An 18,578-nucleotide genomic window follows, 5' to 3' on the forward strand; every position below is an offset into this window, starting at 1 on the left:
CCTTATTTAATGTATCTTTAATTTAATTTATAATTTATTATGAAAGGAATTTTGCCCAAGTAAGGGGGGGACTCACAGACCGTATATCCATTGAACGCGGCATGCGACAGGGATGCGTTCTCGCCCCCACCCTGTTCTTTCTTTATACAAATGCGGTGGTTAATTTTATTGACTTGTTTCCACTATTGTCCTATGCAGGGTGGCTTATCAATCCCGATTTTACAATTTGCGGATGATACTGTGCTACTATCCTGCACCCCAATTGGGTTGCCGAACCTCCTGAGCAGCTTTGTTGACTATTGTGACACCTGAGATTTGGAAGTGAATACTTCCAAAACAAAGATTATGGTTCTCAAAGCATACAAATCATTCAAAAGGGGGGGGGGGGCGGGGGGAGGGTCACATGAGAGGGACTATACTCCAACAGGTAGACCACTCTGATTTCTTGGGAGTTAGGATTGATAAATCTACCAAATGGAATGCCCATATATTAGAATCTAAATTATCCCTACTCCTTAGCGCTTTTGCAGTTATCAAGCTCTATAAGGCGTCTACCCCGAAAACAGTATCCCCAGTCATCGAGATATTTAGGGGAAAAGTGCAATCAGCAGCTCTTTATGCTGCAAAAATGTGGGGCATAGAGAACTTCAGTGTGTTGATATCCAAAGAGAACAGCCTTATTAAATCCCTGTTCTAACTGTCAAAAAGTACTCTGACTGTCCCCATATTCATCAAAACTGGCCTTAAAAGAACTGGAGATCTGTCCAAGCTACAACCGTTACTCTTCTGGTTTAGACTACAATCTACTCCGGATTTAGCCACGTATAGATCAGCTTTGGGGATGGTTGTTAACTCAGCGAAAAGTACCATTATTCTTTGGCTTTGTCACATCAAGCGCCAAATGGGCACTCTAGGTTTGGGCATGTACTGGACTAATCCTTCCTTAATAAACAACAATATTAAGTGAGTCATCAAAGAGAAATTTTGGGCCTACATGACTGTTTTTTACCATCTTAATACTAAGTCAGGACGATTGGCTGACAAGTTTAAACCTGCACCATAATTTGAAATGTATATGGATGCTTATGTACCACAACTAGCTTGCACGCTGCTTATAAAACTTAGGGTAGGCACATTGTTAGTGAATAAATTCACTCATAAATGGGACCCCAGCCGATCAGAATCACAAAACCGGTCATTTTGTAAGATCATAGAGGATGTTGACCATTTACTATTTTTCTGTTCGGCTTATGTCAAATCTAGGAGGTCCTGGCTGAGGCCAATCTGTATTACCTTGGGTACTAGACACTTTAGTGAAGTTTACCGAATTCTAAGGACAGATTATACTATTCCAATTGCCCTAAATCTCGGTAGCTATTTACAAGCTGTCTGGTGACTCAGGAAATCACTGGGAATGTTGTTGTAGCACTTTAAATTATCCATCGAACTGTGGAATTTTTGTTTAGATGATTGCAGTAAATTGTATGCATCTGCCCTTATCTTTCTTAAGTTACATTATAACATCAGATGTGGCTGGTGAAGGGAGGAGCGGTGGGCGGAGCGGGCGAAGTGGGGGGTTCGACAGACGACGACGAGGTAAAATGTAAAAAACATACCTTGCGCTCACCACATCGCTGACTCGGCGATGCCACAAGCGAACGGTAAGTGACTTTGTTTTTTTAAATTTAATTTTACCTTGTCGTCATCTGTCGACTCCGCCTACCCCTTTCACTCCACTGCTCTTGCCTGCACCAGCTATGGCTGTATAACATTATTACATTGTAGTGAGATGGACTGAAATCATTGCTGCTATGTACCTTATTTTTAAACCGCGTATTTATTCACCGGTGTTTTTATTATTTTACTGCATGATATGTTTTATGGGATTGAATTTGAAATAAACATTTATTAATAATACTATTGTTGCTAGTTTTTGTGTCACCGGAGCACAACAAGCATTGGTAAAATTTGATCTGGCATTGCTAAGCTGCTGTGATGGGTGTTTTATTGCAAGGGTATGCCATAAAAAGAAACATAGGAACAACAGAAAAATATCTGCCATCTAAACATGGCAGCCCTATTCTTGCAATAAAAATATGTATTTAAAAAATAACCTTTTGCATATAAATTGGATAGCACAGTACAGGTGCCCCTTACCAGGCAAGCCTACGTACAAACCGTAAAGAAACCCTGTTTAGATGTAATGCACATCACAGCAAAATATGTTTATTATTGGCGCAAAGAAAAAAATAGTAAAGGCTTTGAGATGTTGTAACCTGAAGACATATGGCAAATACACAAGAAAGTTCACAGACTCTAAAGATAGAGAGTGGAAAGAAAAAAACACATTGGCAAAGTAAGCTCTTGGGCCACAGGCTCTGGCTTTGAAGTGCATTTGTGTTTAGGTGGGAGTGCAACTGACCACGCAAAATACCTTGAAGCCAATGTAAATGTAAATGTATTTGAGCTTGTAAAGCGCACTGCTACCCGTCAGTAGGTTTCCTGGCGCTGTATAACTCTGGGGAACCCGTCTTGGCTTTCCCTGTGGGATGGTCCCTGCTGGGAGTCCCCAAGGTGAAGCCAGGCATCCCCCAAGTTGATGGGGCAGTTGTGGAGATCAGGCAAGCTAATGCCCAGAGTTGCCGAGTGGAACCCCTGAATAGAGTAAGCACCGAAGCGAGAATTATTGAGTTCGCTGACCCAAGTCCACGACCCAGCCGTGTCGGGAATTGAACCCTGGTCCCAGCCGACTTCTGCTCCCGGGTCTGCCACCTCTAACCAGAGAGCCACACTACTCAAATGCTTGAAGTGGGCTGACTCATTGTCTCTTGCTGTGTGCTGTAGTGGGTGGAAGCAAAATGTGAATGAAAGTTCAACAGACCAATGGCTGAAGGGTAGTTACCCAGAGCCCCTATGTATGCTTTATAATTTAGGATTTTTTTTAATTACATGAGGCATCTATCTCTAGGCGACGCGTTACACTTACGATGAACACACAACGCAGGCAGTAATCTGTAGATGTGAAGAGCAGTCTGGGAGTCCATTTCTGATTATATTTAATACCGTATTCTACTGAACTCCTCAGTGTTCAGCCCCAGCTATAAACTATTATTTTGAGGTTTGTTTAACTAGGATATGTAGCAATTGTAAGTCATAAATGTGTGTGCTTTGGTGAATATGTGATGTTATAATGGTAAAATGATGAACCATCCCACTGCACATTCAGTTAACAAGACGCCAATATCCTACACTTGGAATTTACCTTTTCTTAAAATCCGTAAATGTATATTTGTTGTAATCGCCACATAACTCGTTTGCCTCTGCGATGAACTTAAACATCTGATCCCTCAGCTGCGGTCGCTACAAGTAGACAAATATACAAATCAGTAATTTCCAAACTAGAAACTTGGTTAAGAAAAGGATAAACAAAGATGGTGCTATGAATGTTGATCCTGGCTGGTGTCAATTCAAAACAATAAATAAAGTATTTAAACATAATAAAAAATTAACATACCTAAAGTGCGCCTATGAAGAATTGTTTGTTAGCAGGCGAAAATGTGTTTTACGACTAGTCACTCATTTTCTGGGAGATGAGTGTCTATATAATATATTGTAGGCATGCATCAGGATATCATTACAAAAGTTTTGAAAGATGGATACTGCTCTTTTAAATTTAATTTGAATGATGCTTTTAGGTATAAAATGACAAAACCCAACAAGAATCATGGCCGTGTCAGACTGGCCGCAGAACTCTTCACTTCATGGGGATGACCATAGAAAGACCCTCATTAAGAGTGGGATGTAATCATTCCCATCATATTCCCAGCCCAGTATAAGTGAGAGGTGTAGCATACGTCTGGAGATGCATGTTCGTGTCTCACCTTCTTGGTCAGGCATGCATTTGGAGTCTGAGCACTGCAGCATCCCTGGATCACACTGAGAGAAGCCTCATGAAGCTTGTCCACAAACGCCTCTGGCAGCTTTGTGTTCCTCCTTGCCATCTCAAAGGCATACCTGGAATAGAGACCCGAGGGGGAATGAGCAAGTAACTCTGGTGCCAGCACCTTCCAACAGACTGATGCAAAAACAGAAACTTATTTATAAAGGAAATGAAAAACAAGCCAGTGGAATGGATGATGGAATGAATGATCTAGACAGATGCAGCAAACATACATTAAGTGAATGGTTTTGAATGGGCAATGAACATGGAAATACAACTAGACACAACGTCGGATCCTCTAGAAAAATCACAGCACTTCACAATTCATGAACTGTAGCGTGGAGAGGCCATTTCCAACAACCCTCACTTCAGTCTCTTAATTGATTCAAAAAAGTATCTAGTGCCCCTCCCCCCCAGTGCAAGCAACCACCAGTTGGAAAAGATAGTCCAGTTTAACATCTCTGGATGGAACTAAATTTAACTATGCATATTTTAAACAATTGGTCATTCTAGATCAAGCAAACAGCTACACTGTCAAACCAAAGGTAAAAATACAGTCTAAGGTCTCACTATAGACATGAAATATTATAGTAGGGAGTGCATTATTTTAGAATAAAATGTGGTTGTTTCTTATCAAAGACGTTTGATTATTGTGGACATATCCTGCAATGACTGTATTTTGCTAACTGTTCAGTTAAAAACAATTAGGGCCTCATTAAAAGATCTTGAAACCAAATATCAAACTGTAAAGAGCCCCAGAAAGTGCAAACGGGAAACATACAATGTTTCCGATCAAATGTAATTCAATTAAATTACAAATTCTTTATTTGATTATTAAAATAGTTATTCATAAAAGTGCACACTTAAAACATACAATAAAATCCTGTCACGTTAAAAGTGCATGCTAGTTCGACAGCAAGAAGCACATTTTAAAAAGGATCCCACAGCGACACAAATGACGGGTTTGGCAAAGTCTGATGAAAAATTGACTAGCAAGCTAAATTATAGGTTTTCAATATGGGTAATAAAAACATCTAGTGTCCATAACATAATATTTTCAGAAAAAGATACAATGAAGTAAGGATTGAGGGCAAGTATCCTCACATGGACATACAAGGAAACAGCCTCCCATACTGCCTCTGGGAGAAGCACAGCAGGCTGCGATTGGTACCTAGTCTAAACTTCACCAGCAGAGCCCTTTCCCAGCCGTCAACTGTACACCAGAGATAGGGCTGGATACTGACGCTGGGTTGGAACACTATGAATTGCCTGTTCGTGATCTTCACAAGCTCGGCTGCACCCCTCTTCAACCACCTGTCCTCTACAAAAGCACGATTCAGCTCATTCTTGTCAGACGTGTTCATGCTAGTGGGGTTAGAGAACAGGGAGGGTGAAGGGAGTAGCCAGCAAATTAAAATACCCCCCATTTGAACCTAAGCTCTGACAGCAACAAGCACGCACTGTAGGTGAGCCCGAACCTCCCTAGAAGAACTTCATTGTCACTTCCATCCAAGCATCTATCCATCAGCCTTTCACCCTTCACCCACCTACTCGTATCCACCATTTCACCTTTACATTCTGTCATCCATCCCTTCATTCACTCATTCATTCAGTCTTTCCCCAGTCCATCTGGTCACACATCCTATACATCTGCATGTATGATTCCATCCATCCATCCACCCATACATCCATCACTTGACTTACCCATATACCAATAAAGCCTTTCATCCATCAGTTGTTCCTTTTGTCATCCATTCATTCGTTTTTCCATCCATCCATCCCACCTCTTAAATTTTCATTTACTTTGCCATCCATCCACTCACATTTCTATTTACGCTGCCATCCTTTCACCCACTCATCCATTCATTCTCTCAGATTTCCATTTACTATGCCATCCTTTCACCCACCCATCCATCCATCCACTCAGATTTCTACTTACTCTGCCATCCTTTCACCCACCAATCCATCGATTCTCTCAGATTTCAATTTACTCTGCCATCCTTTCACCCACCCTCAGATTTCCATTCACTCTGCCATCCTTTCACCCACCCATCCAGCCACCCACTCAGATTTCTACATTCTCTGCCATCCTTTCACCCTTCCTCTCAGATGTCTATGTACTCTGTCATCCTTTCACCCACCCATCCATTCAGATTCCTACTCTGCCATCCTTTCACCCACCCACCCATCTATCCTCTCAGGTTTCCATTTACTCTACATTACTTCTACCCAAAGATCCATCCATCCATCCTCTCAGATTTCCATTTACTCTGCCATCCTTTCATCCACCCATCTACACATTGTTTCACCCACTCATCCTCTCACCCACACATCTTTTACCCACTCATCCATCCATACTTTTATCCACCCATACTTTCACCCACTCATCCATCCATCCTTTCATCCACCCATCCTTTCACCCACTCATCCGTTCATCCTTTCACACACACATCCATCCTTTCATCTACTCATCCATCTATCCTTCACATACTCATTATTTCACCCACTCATCAATCATTTTACCCACTCATCCATCCATCCTTTCATCCACCCATACTTTCACCCACTCATCCATCCTTTCACCCTCTCATGCATCCACTCGTCCACTCTTCTCTCCCTTTTCTAGCAACCCATCTTTCTTTCTTCCTTGTGGTTAATTATGATCTGGCATCTGCCAAGTTGCAGACTAGAGGCCATAACAAAACCCACCCCACTGTATCTGCTAAAACGGGGGTGGGGGTTCACTAAGTCCCAGGGGAGGGTCTACCTAGGTATGTGAAGCATCGCATGCCTTAATGTAGAACAATCGTATTCATCCTCTGGTCACATTTAAGGCAGTCCATGATTATTTGCTGGTTAAAAGATGCATTCTGGTTGTTCCAAACCGCCAATGCCAACCATACAAGTAGGGCGGCAAGTTTATTGTAGTCCTCAATGTATGTGAGGCCCAGTTCCTCATGGCATGCAAAGTGTGTGCAGCTAGGAGGCTGCGACAGAAATCTGCGGCAGACGCGGCAGGCTTGGGCAGGTACAAATCCCAGATGCCACGCTTAGGTTGTAGCAGGAACAGATTGCGTGCAATGCATTAAAAAAAAGTGCTGCTACATTGGTGGACCAGAAGCCCCTATGTTCAAAGCAAATCCCCAGATATGGAAAAATACATACTACTGAGAGTCTGTTGGAATGAACAGAAACAGGTCTTATATTGCTGCTCTTAGTACCCTAAACCATCACATGAGACTTTAATTAGTTAATGCCCATATCAGGGGACTTTGAAAAACTAGGGAGTTGGCCCTTAGGAATGTGGTTTAGGCTGGGCCATAGAACCAGTAATAAACAACAAAGATGCCTATACCACACTTATTTTCTAAGCTATCGTTATTCTTGCTTATTGGTCAAACACACATTACTTTTTGTTTGCTCCGATATTTTATTTATACCTTTTGATTTGATTTTTTGACCAATAAGCAAGAATAACGATAGCTTAGAATACACCCCTGCCGGACCCCAATATGGAGGCCAAAAGATTCAGGGGCTCATTTATGAGCCTTTGCGACACTTTTGCACCGCCGGGGCGTCACTTTTTGTGACACACCGGCGGGGTACAAAATGCGCCATGTTGCAACCTATTTACAATGTGACGCATCTAGGCAGATGCATCACTTTGAAAAACCCCTGCGCCACATTGTACCTGCCCCAGGTATAATGTATGTAGGGAGGGTGTTACCCCTCAAAAAGCCTCATAGAAGTGGCGCATTGAAATCTATCAGATTTCGCTGCACCACTTCTAGGATGCTACTGTGACAATATCTTACGCTTGCCTCACAGCAGGCATAAGACTGACACAGGCACTTTCACATGGGGGCTTGCCCCATGTGAAAGGACACATTGCTGGAGTTGCGTCTGTTTTCAGACACACCCCAGCGTCAGTTTTGCGCAGACAGATACGTCAGTAATACTGACGTATCTGGTATTCCTTGCAACATGATGTGCCATACAGTAATTATGGCGCTTCTATCCTGTCGCAAGGAGGGCGCAGTGAGAAGTGACGCATCACTATTTTCATACAGCGATGCGTCACTTCTCATAAATAAATCCCTCAGTGCACTCCCCATTCTGATTATATCAGACTCTGGTAGACAAATGTTGGTGTAAAAAATGAAAAAAGCTTTACTAGTGTGGCATCAAAGCCCAGCCAAGCAACATGGACCATAGCTTGAACCTGTTCACAGGGACGGCTCCTCCGTTAAAGCGGAGGAGCGTCACCCCACTAAAAAGTTGCCCCAAAGATAGAAGAATAAAATGGTAATAAAGTTAATTTATTACTACTTTGCTCCGGCTTGCCGTGAGGGAAACGGCTACTTTGTGAGTCACTGATTGACCTACAAGCTCCTGCCCTACTAGCCTGGAACTCTGCTTCTCATCCCGCTGTGAGGGGAACGGCCACCGAGATCCGCCGAGATCCTCCTGACTACACTTCCCAGAGTGCTTTGCTATTTGCCAGTATCACGTCACCAGAGGGCGCCAGAGGCCCTCAAAGGAGGCCTGGCCATCCCGCAGCGCGAGACGTGCTACTTTGCTCCGGCTTGCCGTGAGGGAAACAGCTATTCTGTGAGTCACTGATTGACCTACCAGCTCCTGCCCTACTAGACTGAAACTCTGCTTCTCATCCCGCCATGAGGGGAACAGCCGCCAAGATCCGCGGAGATCCTCCTGACTACACTTCCCAGAGTGCTTTGCTGGGCACCAGTTATCGCATCACCAGAGGGCGCCGGAGGCCCTCAAAGGACGCCTGGCCCTCCCGCAGAGCGGGACACGCTACTTTGCTCCGGCATGCCGAGAGGGAAACAGCTACTTTGTGAGTCACTGATTGACCTACCAGCTCCTGCCCTACTAGCCTGGAACTCCGCTTCTTATCCCGCCGTGAGGGGAACGGCCGCCGAGATCTGCCGAGATCCTCCCGACCACACTTCCAAGAGTGCTTTGCTGGGCGCCAGTTATCGTGTCACCAGAGGGCACCGGAGGCCCTCAAAGGACGCCTGGCCCTCCCACAGCGTGGGACGCGCTACTTTGCTCAGGCTTGCCATGGGGGAAACGGCTACTTTGTGAGTCACGGATTGAGCTACCAGCTCCTGCCCTACTAGCCTGAAACTCTGCTTCTCATCCCGCCGTGAGGGGAATGGCCGCCGAGATCCGCCGAGATCCTCCTGACTACACTTCCCAGAGTGCTTTGCTGGGTGCCAGTTATCGCATCACCAGAGGGCGCCGGAGGCCCTCAAAGGATGCCTGGCCCTCCTGCAGCGCGGGACGTGCGCGGGTGAAGCCCGGGCCAAGGGCAGGCCCATCCCGTGCCCGTCGGAGACCGGAGGAGGCTGGGCTGGTCCACCCCACTGACATCTGCTCTCATCCTAAAGGAATATCATGGTCCTGTGAAGGTCCTATTTGTCTATGGCAATTTATTATTATTTTCTATCTTCCTTGGATTGCATCTCCACTCAGTGGGTTGGGCCGGTAAACTTATTCATTTCTTCCAACATGAGTAAGAAAAAAGGAGCTGTGGGTACTTTGGACGCCTTCCTTTTGAGGGCAGAATCTTTGATAACTCAAGAAATTCAGATTGCTGAACGCCGCTTGTCTTTGGATCCGGCTTTGTTGCAGCCCTGTTTGTCATTACACGATCCGTTCTCTGCATGTATACCTCAGGTATCAGAGGAGATCATTGTTGCTAGTCCCCAGGAAGCCCTGGAGCTTGGTGCTCCCACTACCGCAGCAATAGGGGCGTCCCGTATTAACACTAGGGCGCTGGCGGCCAAAAGTAGTGGGAGCACTAAAACAAAAGTATCAGTCAGTAAAAGGAAGAGAATAGAGCGTACCCGGGAAACTTCAAAAGCTAAGCGCCCCGCTCTTAACAATCCAGCAAACTCTATAGTTACTACTTTAAATGAGGATGCCAATTCGGACTTGGTCTTGGACTCCGGGGGCACATAGACTGATGTAATCCTAAACCAACATGTGGCCGGAAGGGACACCAGCTCTAATGTGGAAACTTTGTTAGTAAATGTGGTGGAGAAATTCTTAGATTCTGCCTTATCTCAACTCAAAGAGGAGATTAACAAGAACTTTGAATTACTTTGGGGAAGACTTAATATAATTGACTCTAATATGGACAATTTTAGTGGTCCCAAAGTGTATTGTTCCACTGATAATGGGGAGAGGGGTAGTTTGACAGTACCAAACTCTACAATTTGTAGGCCGGACATGACACACCTACCCTTGGTGCATAAGGATGTGGCATTCGCCAATTTTTGTAGTGCACGTGGGGATCATATTAATCCCCATTCTTCTCAGTCCCACCTTGGTGTAAGTTTGGCCCAAAATATACCCAGAATCAGTGATATCAACTCAGGTAGCGACAGCCACCCCAGGCGCTCGCTACCTGATACAATTGCTGGCCCAAAGACATTTAATTTAAGTAGAGGCACAATTGTTACTAGCCATACGGGACACAACTGCACAAGAGCTAATGAAGACATTTTGAATCCACCCCCGAGTTCTTGTCCATATGTGCTAGCTTTTGCTGGAGTCCCACATCTTACTAGGTATCAGAGGGAGTCTTGGGCAGAGCTACGCAATAAATCTTTTGACTGGTTGGTGAAGCATAAAAGATTCCACGCTTCAGACATGAATGAAATCCTTATGGTGAGACAGGTAGGGTGGGTCGGCCACTCATCTAAGAGTATCGGTGGCGATTGCATTATAATTAATTTTCGTAAACCCCAAATGGTCCGATGAATATTAGGCATTCAGGAGCAAATTGTATCGCCAAATACTAGTATTAGTACGTTACCGCGGGGCTTTTTTTTATAAACCTCAACATCCTTGTATTACTAATGTACATCCTTCCTTGCATGACAGTAACAGGTTTCATGCCCTTTCAGGTTTGGATGCACAGGACTGACAATTACATAGGCTGGTCGATGTCAATGAATGTGTTGGAAATATACTAGAGGATACATCAGGCTCTCGATTACCCAACCTGATGAAGCAGTTAGATGCTCAGGAATTAAAGAATACGCAGTTACCTGCATCAGCTGACCATCAATCACAGGTAGAGGGTGACATAGTATCCGCACCAATTGTTCGCACTGACATATCTAATATTGTCCACAACCGCAAGAGAAGTAAAACTGACTCCGACCTTAATGTCTTGAGTTGGAATGTTGCAGGTCTTGAACCAAGGTTAGCTGACGTATATTGGTTGCATATGATATCTGACCAAGATGTCATAATGTTCCAGGAAACATGGGCCACACATGATTTACATATAGAAGGGTTCCATTGCTTTAGTTTACCTGCACCTAAGCCCGACTTTGGCCGTGCATCTGGGGGTTTGTTTATTGGGATTAGCATAGCATCTGGAAAGAGTATTAAGTTCATACCCACCAACAGTTCCAATATCCAAATTCTGAAATATAAAAGACGAGTCCATTTTATTTAATTAACTTTTACAATAATGATTTTTATTCTGTTCCAAATAGGAACTTTATTGAGCTTTTTAGTAACCTTTCCAATTTAGACAGACAGCAAGGTTTAGATGAGCCCACTGGGATCTTCTTAGGTGGGGATTTTAATGCCAAACTTCCAACCAAACCATATGGTGTGAACACACTTTACGCGGATTCCGCTGTACGAAGGGGCTTGGAACTAGATACTTTTTTGAGTCAGCATATCCTCACTAATGTAATGGATATTGCTGGCATTGAACCTATTCACTCTTCCACAAACCAGCAGGCACCTACATTCAGAGGGAGGGATTGCTTTTCAACTATTGATTTTATTTTTGTTTCCCCTTGCCTCGCAGACCGTCTACTGGCTGCTGAGGTTCATGTAACAGACTTTGGAGATCATAATCCCCTCAAAGTGGTATTAAGATTAGCCTCTCACCCCGCGTACACCACCCTTTGTGGGGCAAGGGATCTAACTCCCTCAACAGATAAATTAAGATTGAAATGGAGGGGGGTTGATAGCGGTAAATTACTTCAGACTTTGTCAGAGGGGTACATGCATCTAATCACCTCATGTTTATCAACTGAAGGATTACACTCAAGGGTAATTGAAGATTTCACCAAACTTTGTTCAGTGATCAAATCCCTCTTGTCAGAACCATTTTCTCAGGACAAAAAAGAACCGAGGTGGTTTGATCACGAATGTTCAGAGGCCAATAGGAACCTACGCAAGGCTTTAACCTCTAAACCAAGGTGCTGCGCAGAATAGCTAGGAAAAGGTATAATATTGCAATAAGTGAGTGGAAGGGCGTCCTCCTTGGTGAATGCTGGGAAATATTATCAGAGTCATCTGGCGGAAAGAAGGGTAACATATTTTGGTCCGCAGTTAGGGACTTGCGTAATATATGGGCAAGCAATTAACACCAGTCAGCTGTACTATTTCCAGCGTGTCATGGGAAAACCACTTCTCCAAAATGTATGCCACCCCGCCACATGGTCCAGACCATTATGCGCAGGGTAAATTATGTTGCCTACAAATCACATTGTTAGAGGTAGAAGAGGCAATTTCACAGAGCCTTGGTAATAAGGCTCCTGGCCCAGACGGGTTCCCTATAGATTTAATCAAATGGAAATCAGATTTCTGGGCCCCACTCCTCTTGAATGTTTTTAATAACTTACACCAAACCCCTATGCCTAGCACCTGGGCCTGGAGTGTCATCGTCCCAATTTATAAAAAGGGGGATAGATCTGAACTTATTAACTATAGACCTATTTCTTTGCTTGACAATACACTAAAGATTTTGGGTTGAATTATATAAGATAGGGTCTTAAAATGGACAGAGGAAAGCGGTATATTAGAGCCATGCCATCTGGGTTTTCGAAGCAAGGTCGGAACAACTGAACAGTGCTTAAATCTTAACTTGGTTATTAGTAAATATAACATTGCCCAATCTTCCCCAGTCTATTTAGCCTTTATGGACTTATCATCCGCTTTCAATTTAGTTAATAGGTCTAAGCTTTGGTCTATTTTATTGGATTATGGTTTGGATGAGTCCTTGGTACATTTTTTGGCATATTTGCACACAGATCTCAAGGCACAAGTCAGGATTGGTATGGGTGGTGAGGTCTCGGGACCCATCAGGGTAGGAAGGGGAGTCATACAGGGGTGCGTTTTAGCACCCCTACTTTTTATTATTTATATCAATGGGCTGAGTAATTCCCTAAAATTGTCAACTCCAGACGTCCCGATAATTAATGGCAAACCGTTACCGGTACTCCTATACGCAGATGATGCTGTCCTTATAGGTCGCACACCAAACTCCTTGCGTACTCTGGTTAAGACCCTTGTTGAGTACATGGACGGCCTGGATTTGCGTGTAAATTTAAAAAAATCTTTTATCATGTCATGTGGACCAGGGAAACGCCAGCTTAACTCTATATTGGTAGTGAAGGATAGACTAATCTCCACTGGAACTTTCCCCTATCTAGGGATGGTCTTTGCTGCGAACGGCTCATGGACTGGGCACTTGGCCCACTCCACGAGCAAGTTCTCAAAGGCCATCAACTCTATTTTAAGTCTCCCCCGCTCGAAGAAAACAGGTGCTATTCCAGCTATTTTAAAAAAATGTAAACTGCAATACGTTCCAGTAGCCACGTATGGGGCTGAGATATGGGGGTTGGTGAAGAGTCACTGCCTCCAGCAGGAAGAAAATCGGTTTTGTAGAAAGCTGCTGGGTGCTCCAATCTCCACCTCCCAGTACATGTGCCATAGGGAACTTAACCAAAATTTTATCTGCGATTTTATTAGTGCTCGCCCTGCTCTAGTTTGGCTCCCAGGTTGGAGGAACAAATCTGCATCCTTAACGCAAGAAATTATATGTGATTGCCTTAAATGTGAGAGAGGAATGGACATTCCCTGGTTCTCGGGGGTCTATCAGAGTCTATATAGCATTGAAAAAGGCAATCTCTTTTCAGACCCAAGCAGAGCCGACTCACTTCACAAGAATGACCTGAAAAACGCAGTTTATACACTTTACAATTCAGAAAGGATCAGTATGGAATCTAAGAAATCCTCTGTTCTTAGTTACATGTGCAAAGACCTGTATAGGTATCCCCTACCAACATATCTTACATTGCCAATGACTAACTAGGAAAGAAGCCTTTTATTTCGGTTGAGAGCAGGAACTGTAACATTTTTGTTATGTTTCCCTCTTGGCTATCGGCCAAACCTCGTAAATACATCATGTCCCTGTGATGGAGTGAGCGTACAAACTGATTTGCACTTTTTCTTTTTTTGTAAATATTATTTAAAATATGTAAAATGGCTTTTAACTCCATTTGTTAAAAAACATAGACCTGTTTCCTTGGAAAAATCTTATCAGATGCTGCTTTCTTTAGAAAAGGAAGAAATAGTCTTCCGCACTTGCACTTTTTTGATAATCGCCACCCGAGCCCGTAAGATGATGAACAATCCTTGACCTTTTAAAATTCTGTATGGAAACCTTGCTAAAATATTATGGTTTATCAAATGAACTGTGTAATATTTTTATAAGGATTTTATAATATTATTGTAAATTTGTTGATTGTGCTTTTAAGAATTCTTGGAATTCGAATAAAGATTTATGAACTGAACTGAACTATTTTATTTTTCAAAACCCTGTCCCAAGCCGAAAGTCAGGATGGGGTGGGCGCAGGGGGCTCTCTGCTGCTGCCAGTCAGGCAACAGCAGAGAGCAGTGATAGTCAGCGTACTCAAGTCTAAACTGCCCATGTCTTTTTTGCCTCTCGTCTTGCGACGGCCAGTCTGACATGCGCAGTTTAAACCTCTCTAATCCAGGGTTAGAGACCGCAGAGGGCCACGGTGTCCTTGGGAGCTGGGAGAGAGGCTGTTCCTTCCAATCCTGGGGCTACTCAAATGCAGCATGAGAGCAGCACCAGGATTGGTTACTACAGTTTCCTGGAGCCTGCCTGTCCATAGAGAAGGCCCGAGTGAGGAGGAGGAGGTCGCGCCAGGAGGAAATTAAGTGGAATTATTTACTTTTTTAAAACTTATTTTGCTATTTTTTACCCCCTAACACCTTCCTTACATGCCAGCCGCCACTGCTTATTCATGCAATCAAATACGCTAGACAGGTCCATAAAACCAAGGTATAGCAAGCAGTGCCTGGTTGCCACATACTTACCTAAGATAAGATGTAAGTTCAGGCACTGCTCTACCGTCCCCATCTCTCCCTGAGATCACAGTGGCAAAAGCTCAGGATATTATTGCCATTTGCTCATGTTCTGATATGGTTATAGATCATTCTCTCTGAGATTTTGGCAGAAGTATCAATGAGCAACATTGGTCGGTAGCAGCAAGGATTCATGTAGTCCTCTTTTTTAAAGAATTGGTACAATTAAAGAGTAAGCTCAGGAAGGTGGTAGGGAAGTCACTTTAATTAGATCATTAGGGACACCATTAGTACCTGGAGCTTTGCTGGTAGTACTACCTTGAAGGGTATGCCCAGACGTGGGTCCCTTGCTCACTTTGGCACTGGAATAGCCTGACTGATACTGGCTGATTAGCCAGAATCCGGTCCCAGTATGCTTGTTTCCGTTCCAGGGTAGACATGGCTTGGCAGTTTGGGCTAGACTGTTCCCATGAGGCACAGGGTCAGACTGATTTGCATTTGGCCATGTCTGAACTGGGGTGTCATAGTGAGCTAAAGAATGATGATGAATTAAACCCAGATCAGTTGACTGTGGGTGAGTGCTTGCAATGTTCAACATTCCGCCCATCATCCCCTTTGGTTTTGCACTGCTCTACCATCCCCATCCATCCCTGAGATCACACTGACAAAAGCCCAGGATATTATTGGCATTTGCTCATGTTCTGATACGGTTATAGATCATTCTCTCTGAGATTTTGGCAGAAGAATCAATGAGCAGTATTGGTCGGTAGCAGCGAGGATTCATACAGTCTCTTTTTTAAATAATTGGTACAATTAAAGACTAAGCCCAAGAAGGTGGTAGGAAAGTCATTTTCAATTGATTGTAGACCTTTGGAAGCATGGGAGTCCAGAGGTCCCAATTGCACCTAATTATATCATTAGCGACACCATTAGTACCTGGAGCTTTGTTGTCAGTGCTACCTTGGAGAGCAGTGATAACTTCTTCAAAATCAAACATAAGGTTGGAAATGGGGACTAGTAGGCTTTGGAAAAATAGGAACACAAAGATCAGCAAAGATATGTGAACTAAAGGGAGACTTCCTGATATTATCATTCCTTATACCACTTACTGTAAGCAAAATCATTTGGTCGCTTTAGTCTTACTAGCTGCCATTGACAGGCCTAAACCCTCCTTTTAAATATGTATGTCACCCCTGAGTAAGCCTTAATGCCCATTAAGGCAGGGTGCATGGTATTTAAAAGTAGAACATGTAAAGGTAAATATTAAACAGTGACTAGCACCTCAAAGCTATTTTCACTGTAGCACGGTTGGCTGTTCCATTGGTAAGCCCAGGCTTACAATAATAAGTTTAATGTTAATGTTAGAGAGAGAAAGGGCAATACTAGAGACACAGGAGTTTAGGAGGTCTGAGGGAAGGGGGTGGGAAAATAAGGGAAAGGCGAGGGTAAGGTAAGGGTAGTATGCAGAGACCCTTTTTAAGATGGTTGTGTGAGAGACCCTGTTTTGCTTCCACCAACGAAGCGGTATAATGAGCGATTCCTGGTCATTTTCAAATAAATGATCTCGCATACATGTTTGCGAATGAACAAGAAATACTAAAAAAGAGTATTGTATGGTGAGGTGTTACCCATAATGGGGCCCAGGGCCTACCCATATTCAAGGCAGAGCACACAGTAATGAGACCAGATGTTAACCAGAATACCTGCACTGATCCCCAGGTCGCCAAGGAACAGGAGACTCATTAACAGCAGCAGACCATTGGTAACAAGCAAAGAAACAATCAAGGGAAAGTCCTGTAAACAACTAGGCAAGGACTAAAATGAAAGGAGGCCAAGAAAGTAAAAAACAAGAAAAACAGGAGAGAGGTAGGGTCAAGTGGACAACCTAAGCGATGGAGGAAAGGCAAGACAACTAAAAATCATTGCCAGGCAAGGGGACCTGTGAGTAGTGTGACTAAATAATTGCTTTACCATTATTGACCCAGATGTCGATGTGCGAGTGTTAGTTTCCAGTCCAGTCCATTGCCCGGCCGCCCATCGTTTCTAGTCCCTTCTTGTTTCAATTGGGTGATTGTATGATTAATGTGGGAGGACGCTGCAGTGAAAGGACTGCTCATGGACGGAATGGACAGGTCCTTGTCTGAGCAAAAGGCTTGGTGACTCCTTCCCTGTTCGCTCTTGGACTGAAATCCCGACAACAGAGTAATAGGAATGACATTTTATGGAGAAATGCGACCATGAATGGAGTGGGTTTTGAATGACGTGCATAGCTTACAGAATAGACTTAGAAAACAATGATGCAATGAATTTGGATGTGTTGTTATAGTTCTGGAATACTTTCTGTAATAAAGTTAGGATACAAAAAAGTATTGTGTTGTGTTTTGTGTGTGATTGTGTATTTATGTGTCTCTATGTACATATATGTGTGTGTGCAAATTTAAATATATATACATTTGCACATATACATACACAATATAATTGTGTATGTATATATATATATATATGTATATACACACAATTATAAATAGTTTGTTTTAGCACCATTGTTTTTATACTTACATATGTATTTATATTTATATACTGCATGTTATGTTTGGTTTCTTGTATTGCATACAAAAGTGGTTATAGAGCACATATATCATCGGGGCCAATGTAACGATGGATTAAACCTAGATCTGTGACTGGGGGTGAATGTTTTGCCAATGTACAACATTCCGTCCATCACCTAGTGTGTTTTGCTGTTCGCCCTATGTGGGAAGGGTATGCCCAGACGTGGGTCCCATGCTCACTACGCCACTGAAGTCAAGCTATCCTGGCTGATGATGGCTGATAGCCACAAACCGGTCCTAGGATGCTTGATTCCGGTCCAGGGAAGACATGGCTTGGCAGTTCGGGCTGGACTGTTCCCGGATGTATGTCGTTTCAACGCATGCTTTTACCACGCATGCCTTTACAACGCGGGGATTACAACGCGGGGATTACAACGCAATTCGTTACAACGACTTGCGTTGGGGGGTGCTGGATAGTGGAATAGTTTAATTTTCTATTCCAACTCCAGTCCCCGTGGATAGTAGGGAAGGTGTTGGATAGAAAATTAAACTATTTCCTATCCAACAGCGTCCTCCAGCAAAAGTCGTTGTAATGACTTTTGTTGTAATTCCTGCGTTGTAATGGTAGTGCGGGGTAAAAGTTTCGTTGTAAACGATGTTCCCCCTGTTCCCATGAAACACAGGGTCAAGACTGATTTGCATATGGCCATGTCTGAACTGGGGTGGCGTTGTGAGGAAAATAACGATGGATTAAACCCAGATCTGTGACTGGGGGTGAATGTTTTGCCAATGTGCAACATTCCGTCCATCACCTTGTGTGTTTTGCTGTTCGCCCATGTAACATGGACATATGAACATTATTTCACAGGTCCTTGTAAAATGCCTGTTTAATTATCATATTAACAGCCCCTGAC

The 18,578-nt window shown here is 43.5% G+C and overlaps 1 protein-coding gene across 3 annotated transcripts in view; it reads right to left on the reverse strand.

Moving 5' to 3' along the window:
• Window positions 1-18,578, reverse strand: part of GC (GC vitamin D binding protein) — a 245,740-nt gene that overhangs the window by 89,005 nt on the left and 138,157 nt on the right. For 2 of the 3 annotated variants that reach the window (XM_078676418.1, XM_078676417.1), the window contains exons 9-10: window positions 3,882-4,014; window positions 3,263-3,360 (exon numbers count right to left, since the gene is read on the reverse strand). The exons of the other annotated variant lie outside the window; for it this stretch is intronic. In XM_078676418.1, the coding sequence (XP_078532544.1) occupies window positions 3,263-3,360; window positions 3,882-4,014 (231 nt within the window). The remainder of the gene's footprint in view (window positions 1-3,262; window positions 3,361-3,881; window positions 4,015-18,578) is intronic. 3 annotated transcript variants of the gene reach the window in all.

This window comes from Lissotriton helveticus, chromosome 2_1 (genome assembly GCF_964261635.1).
Source record: "Lissotriton helveticus chromosome 2_1, aLisHel1.1, whole genome shotgun sequence".
Lineage (NCBI taxonomy): Eukaryota > Metazoa > Chordata > Amphibia > Caudata > Salamandridae > Lissotriton > Lissotriton helveticus.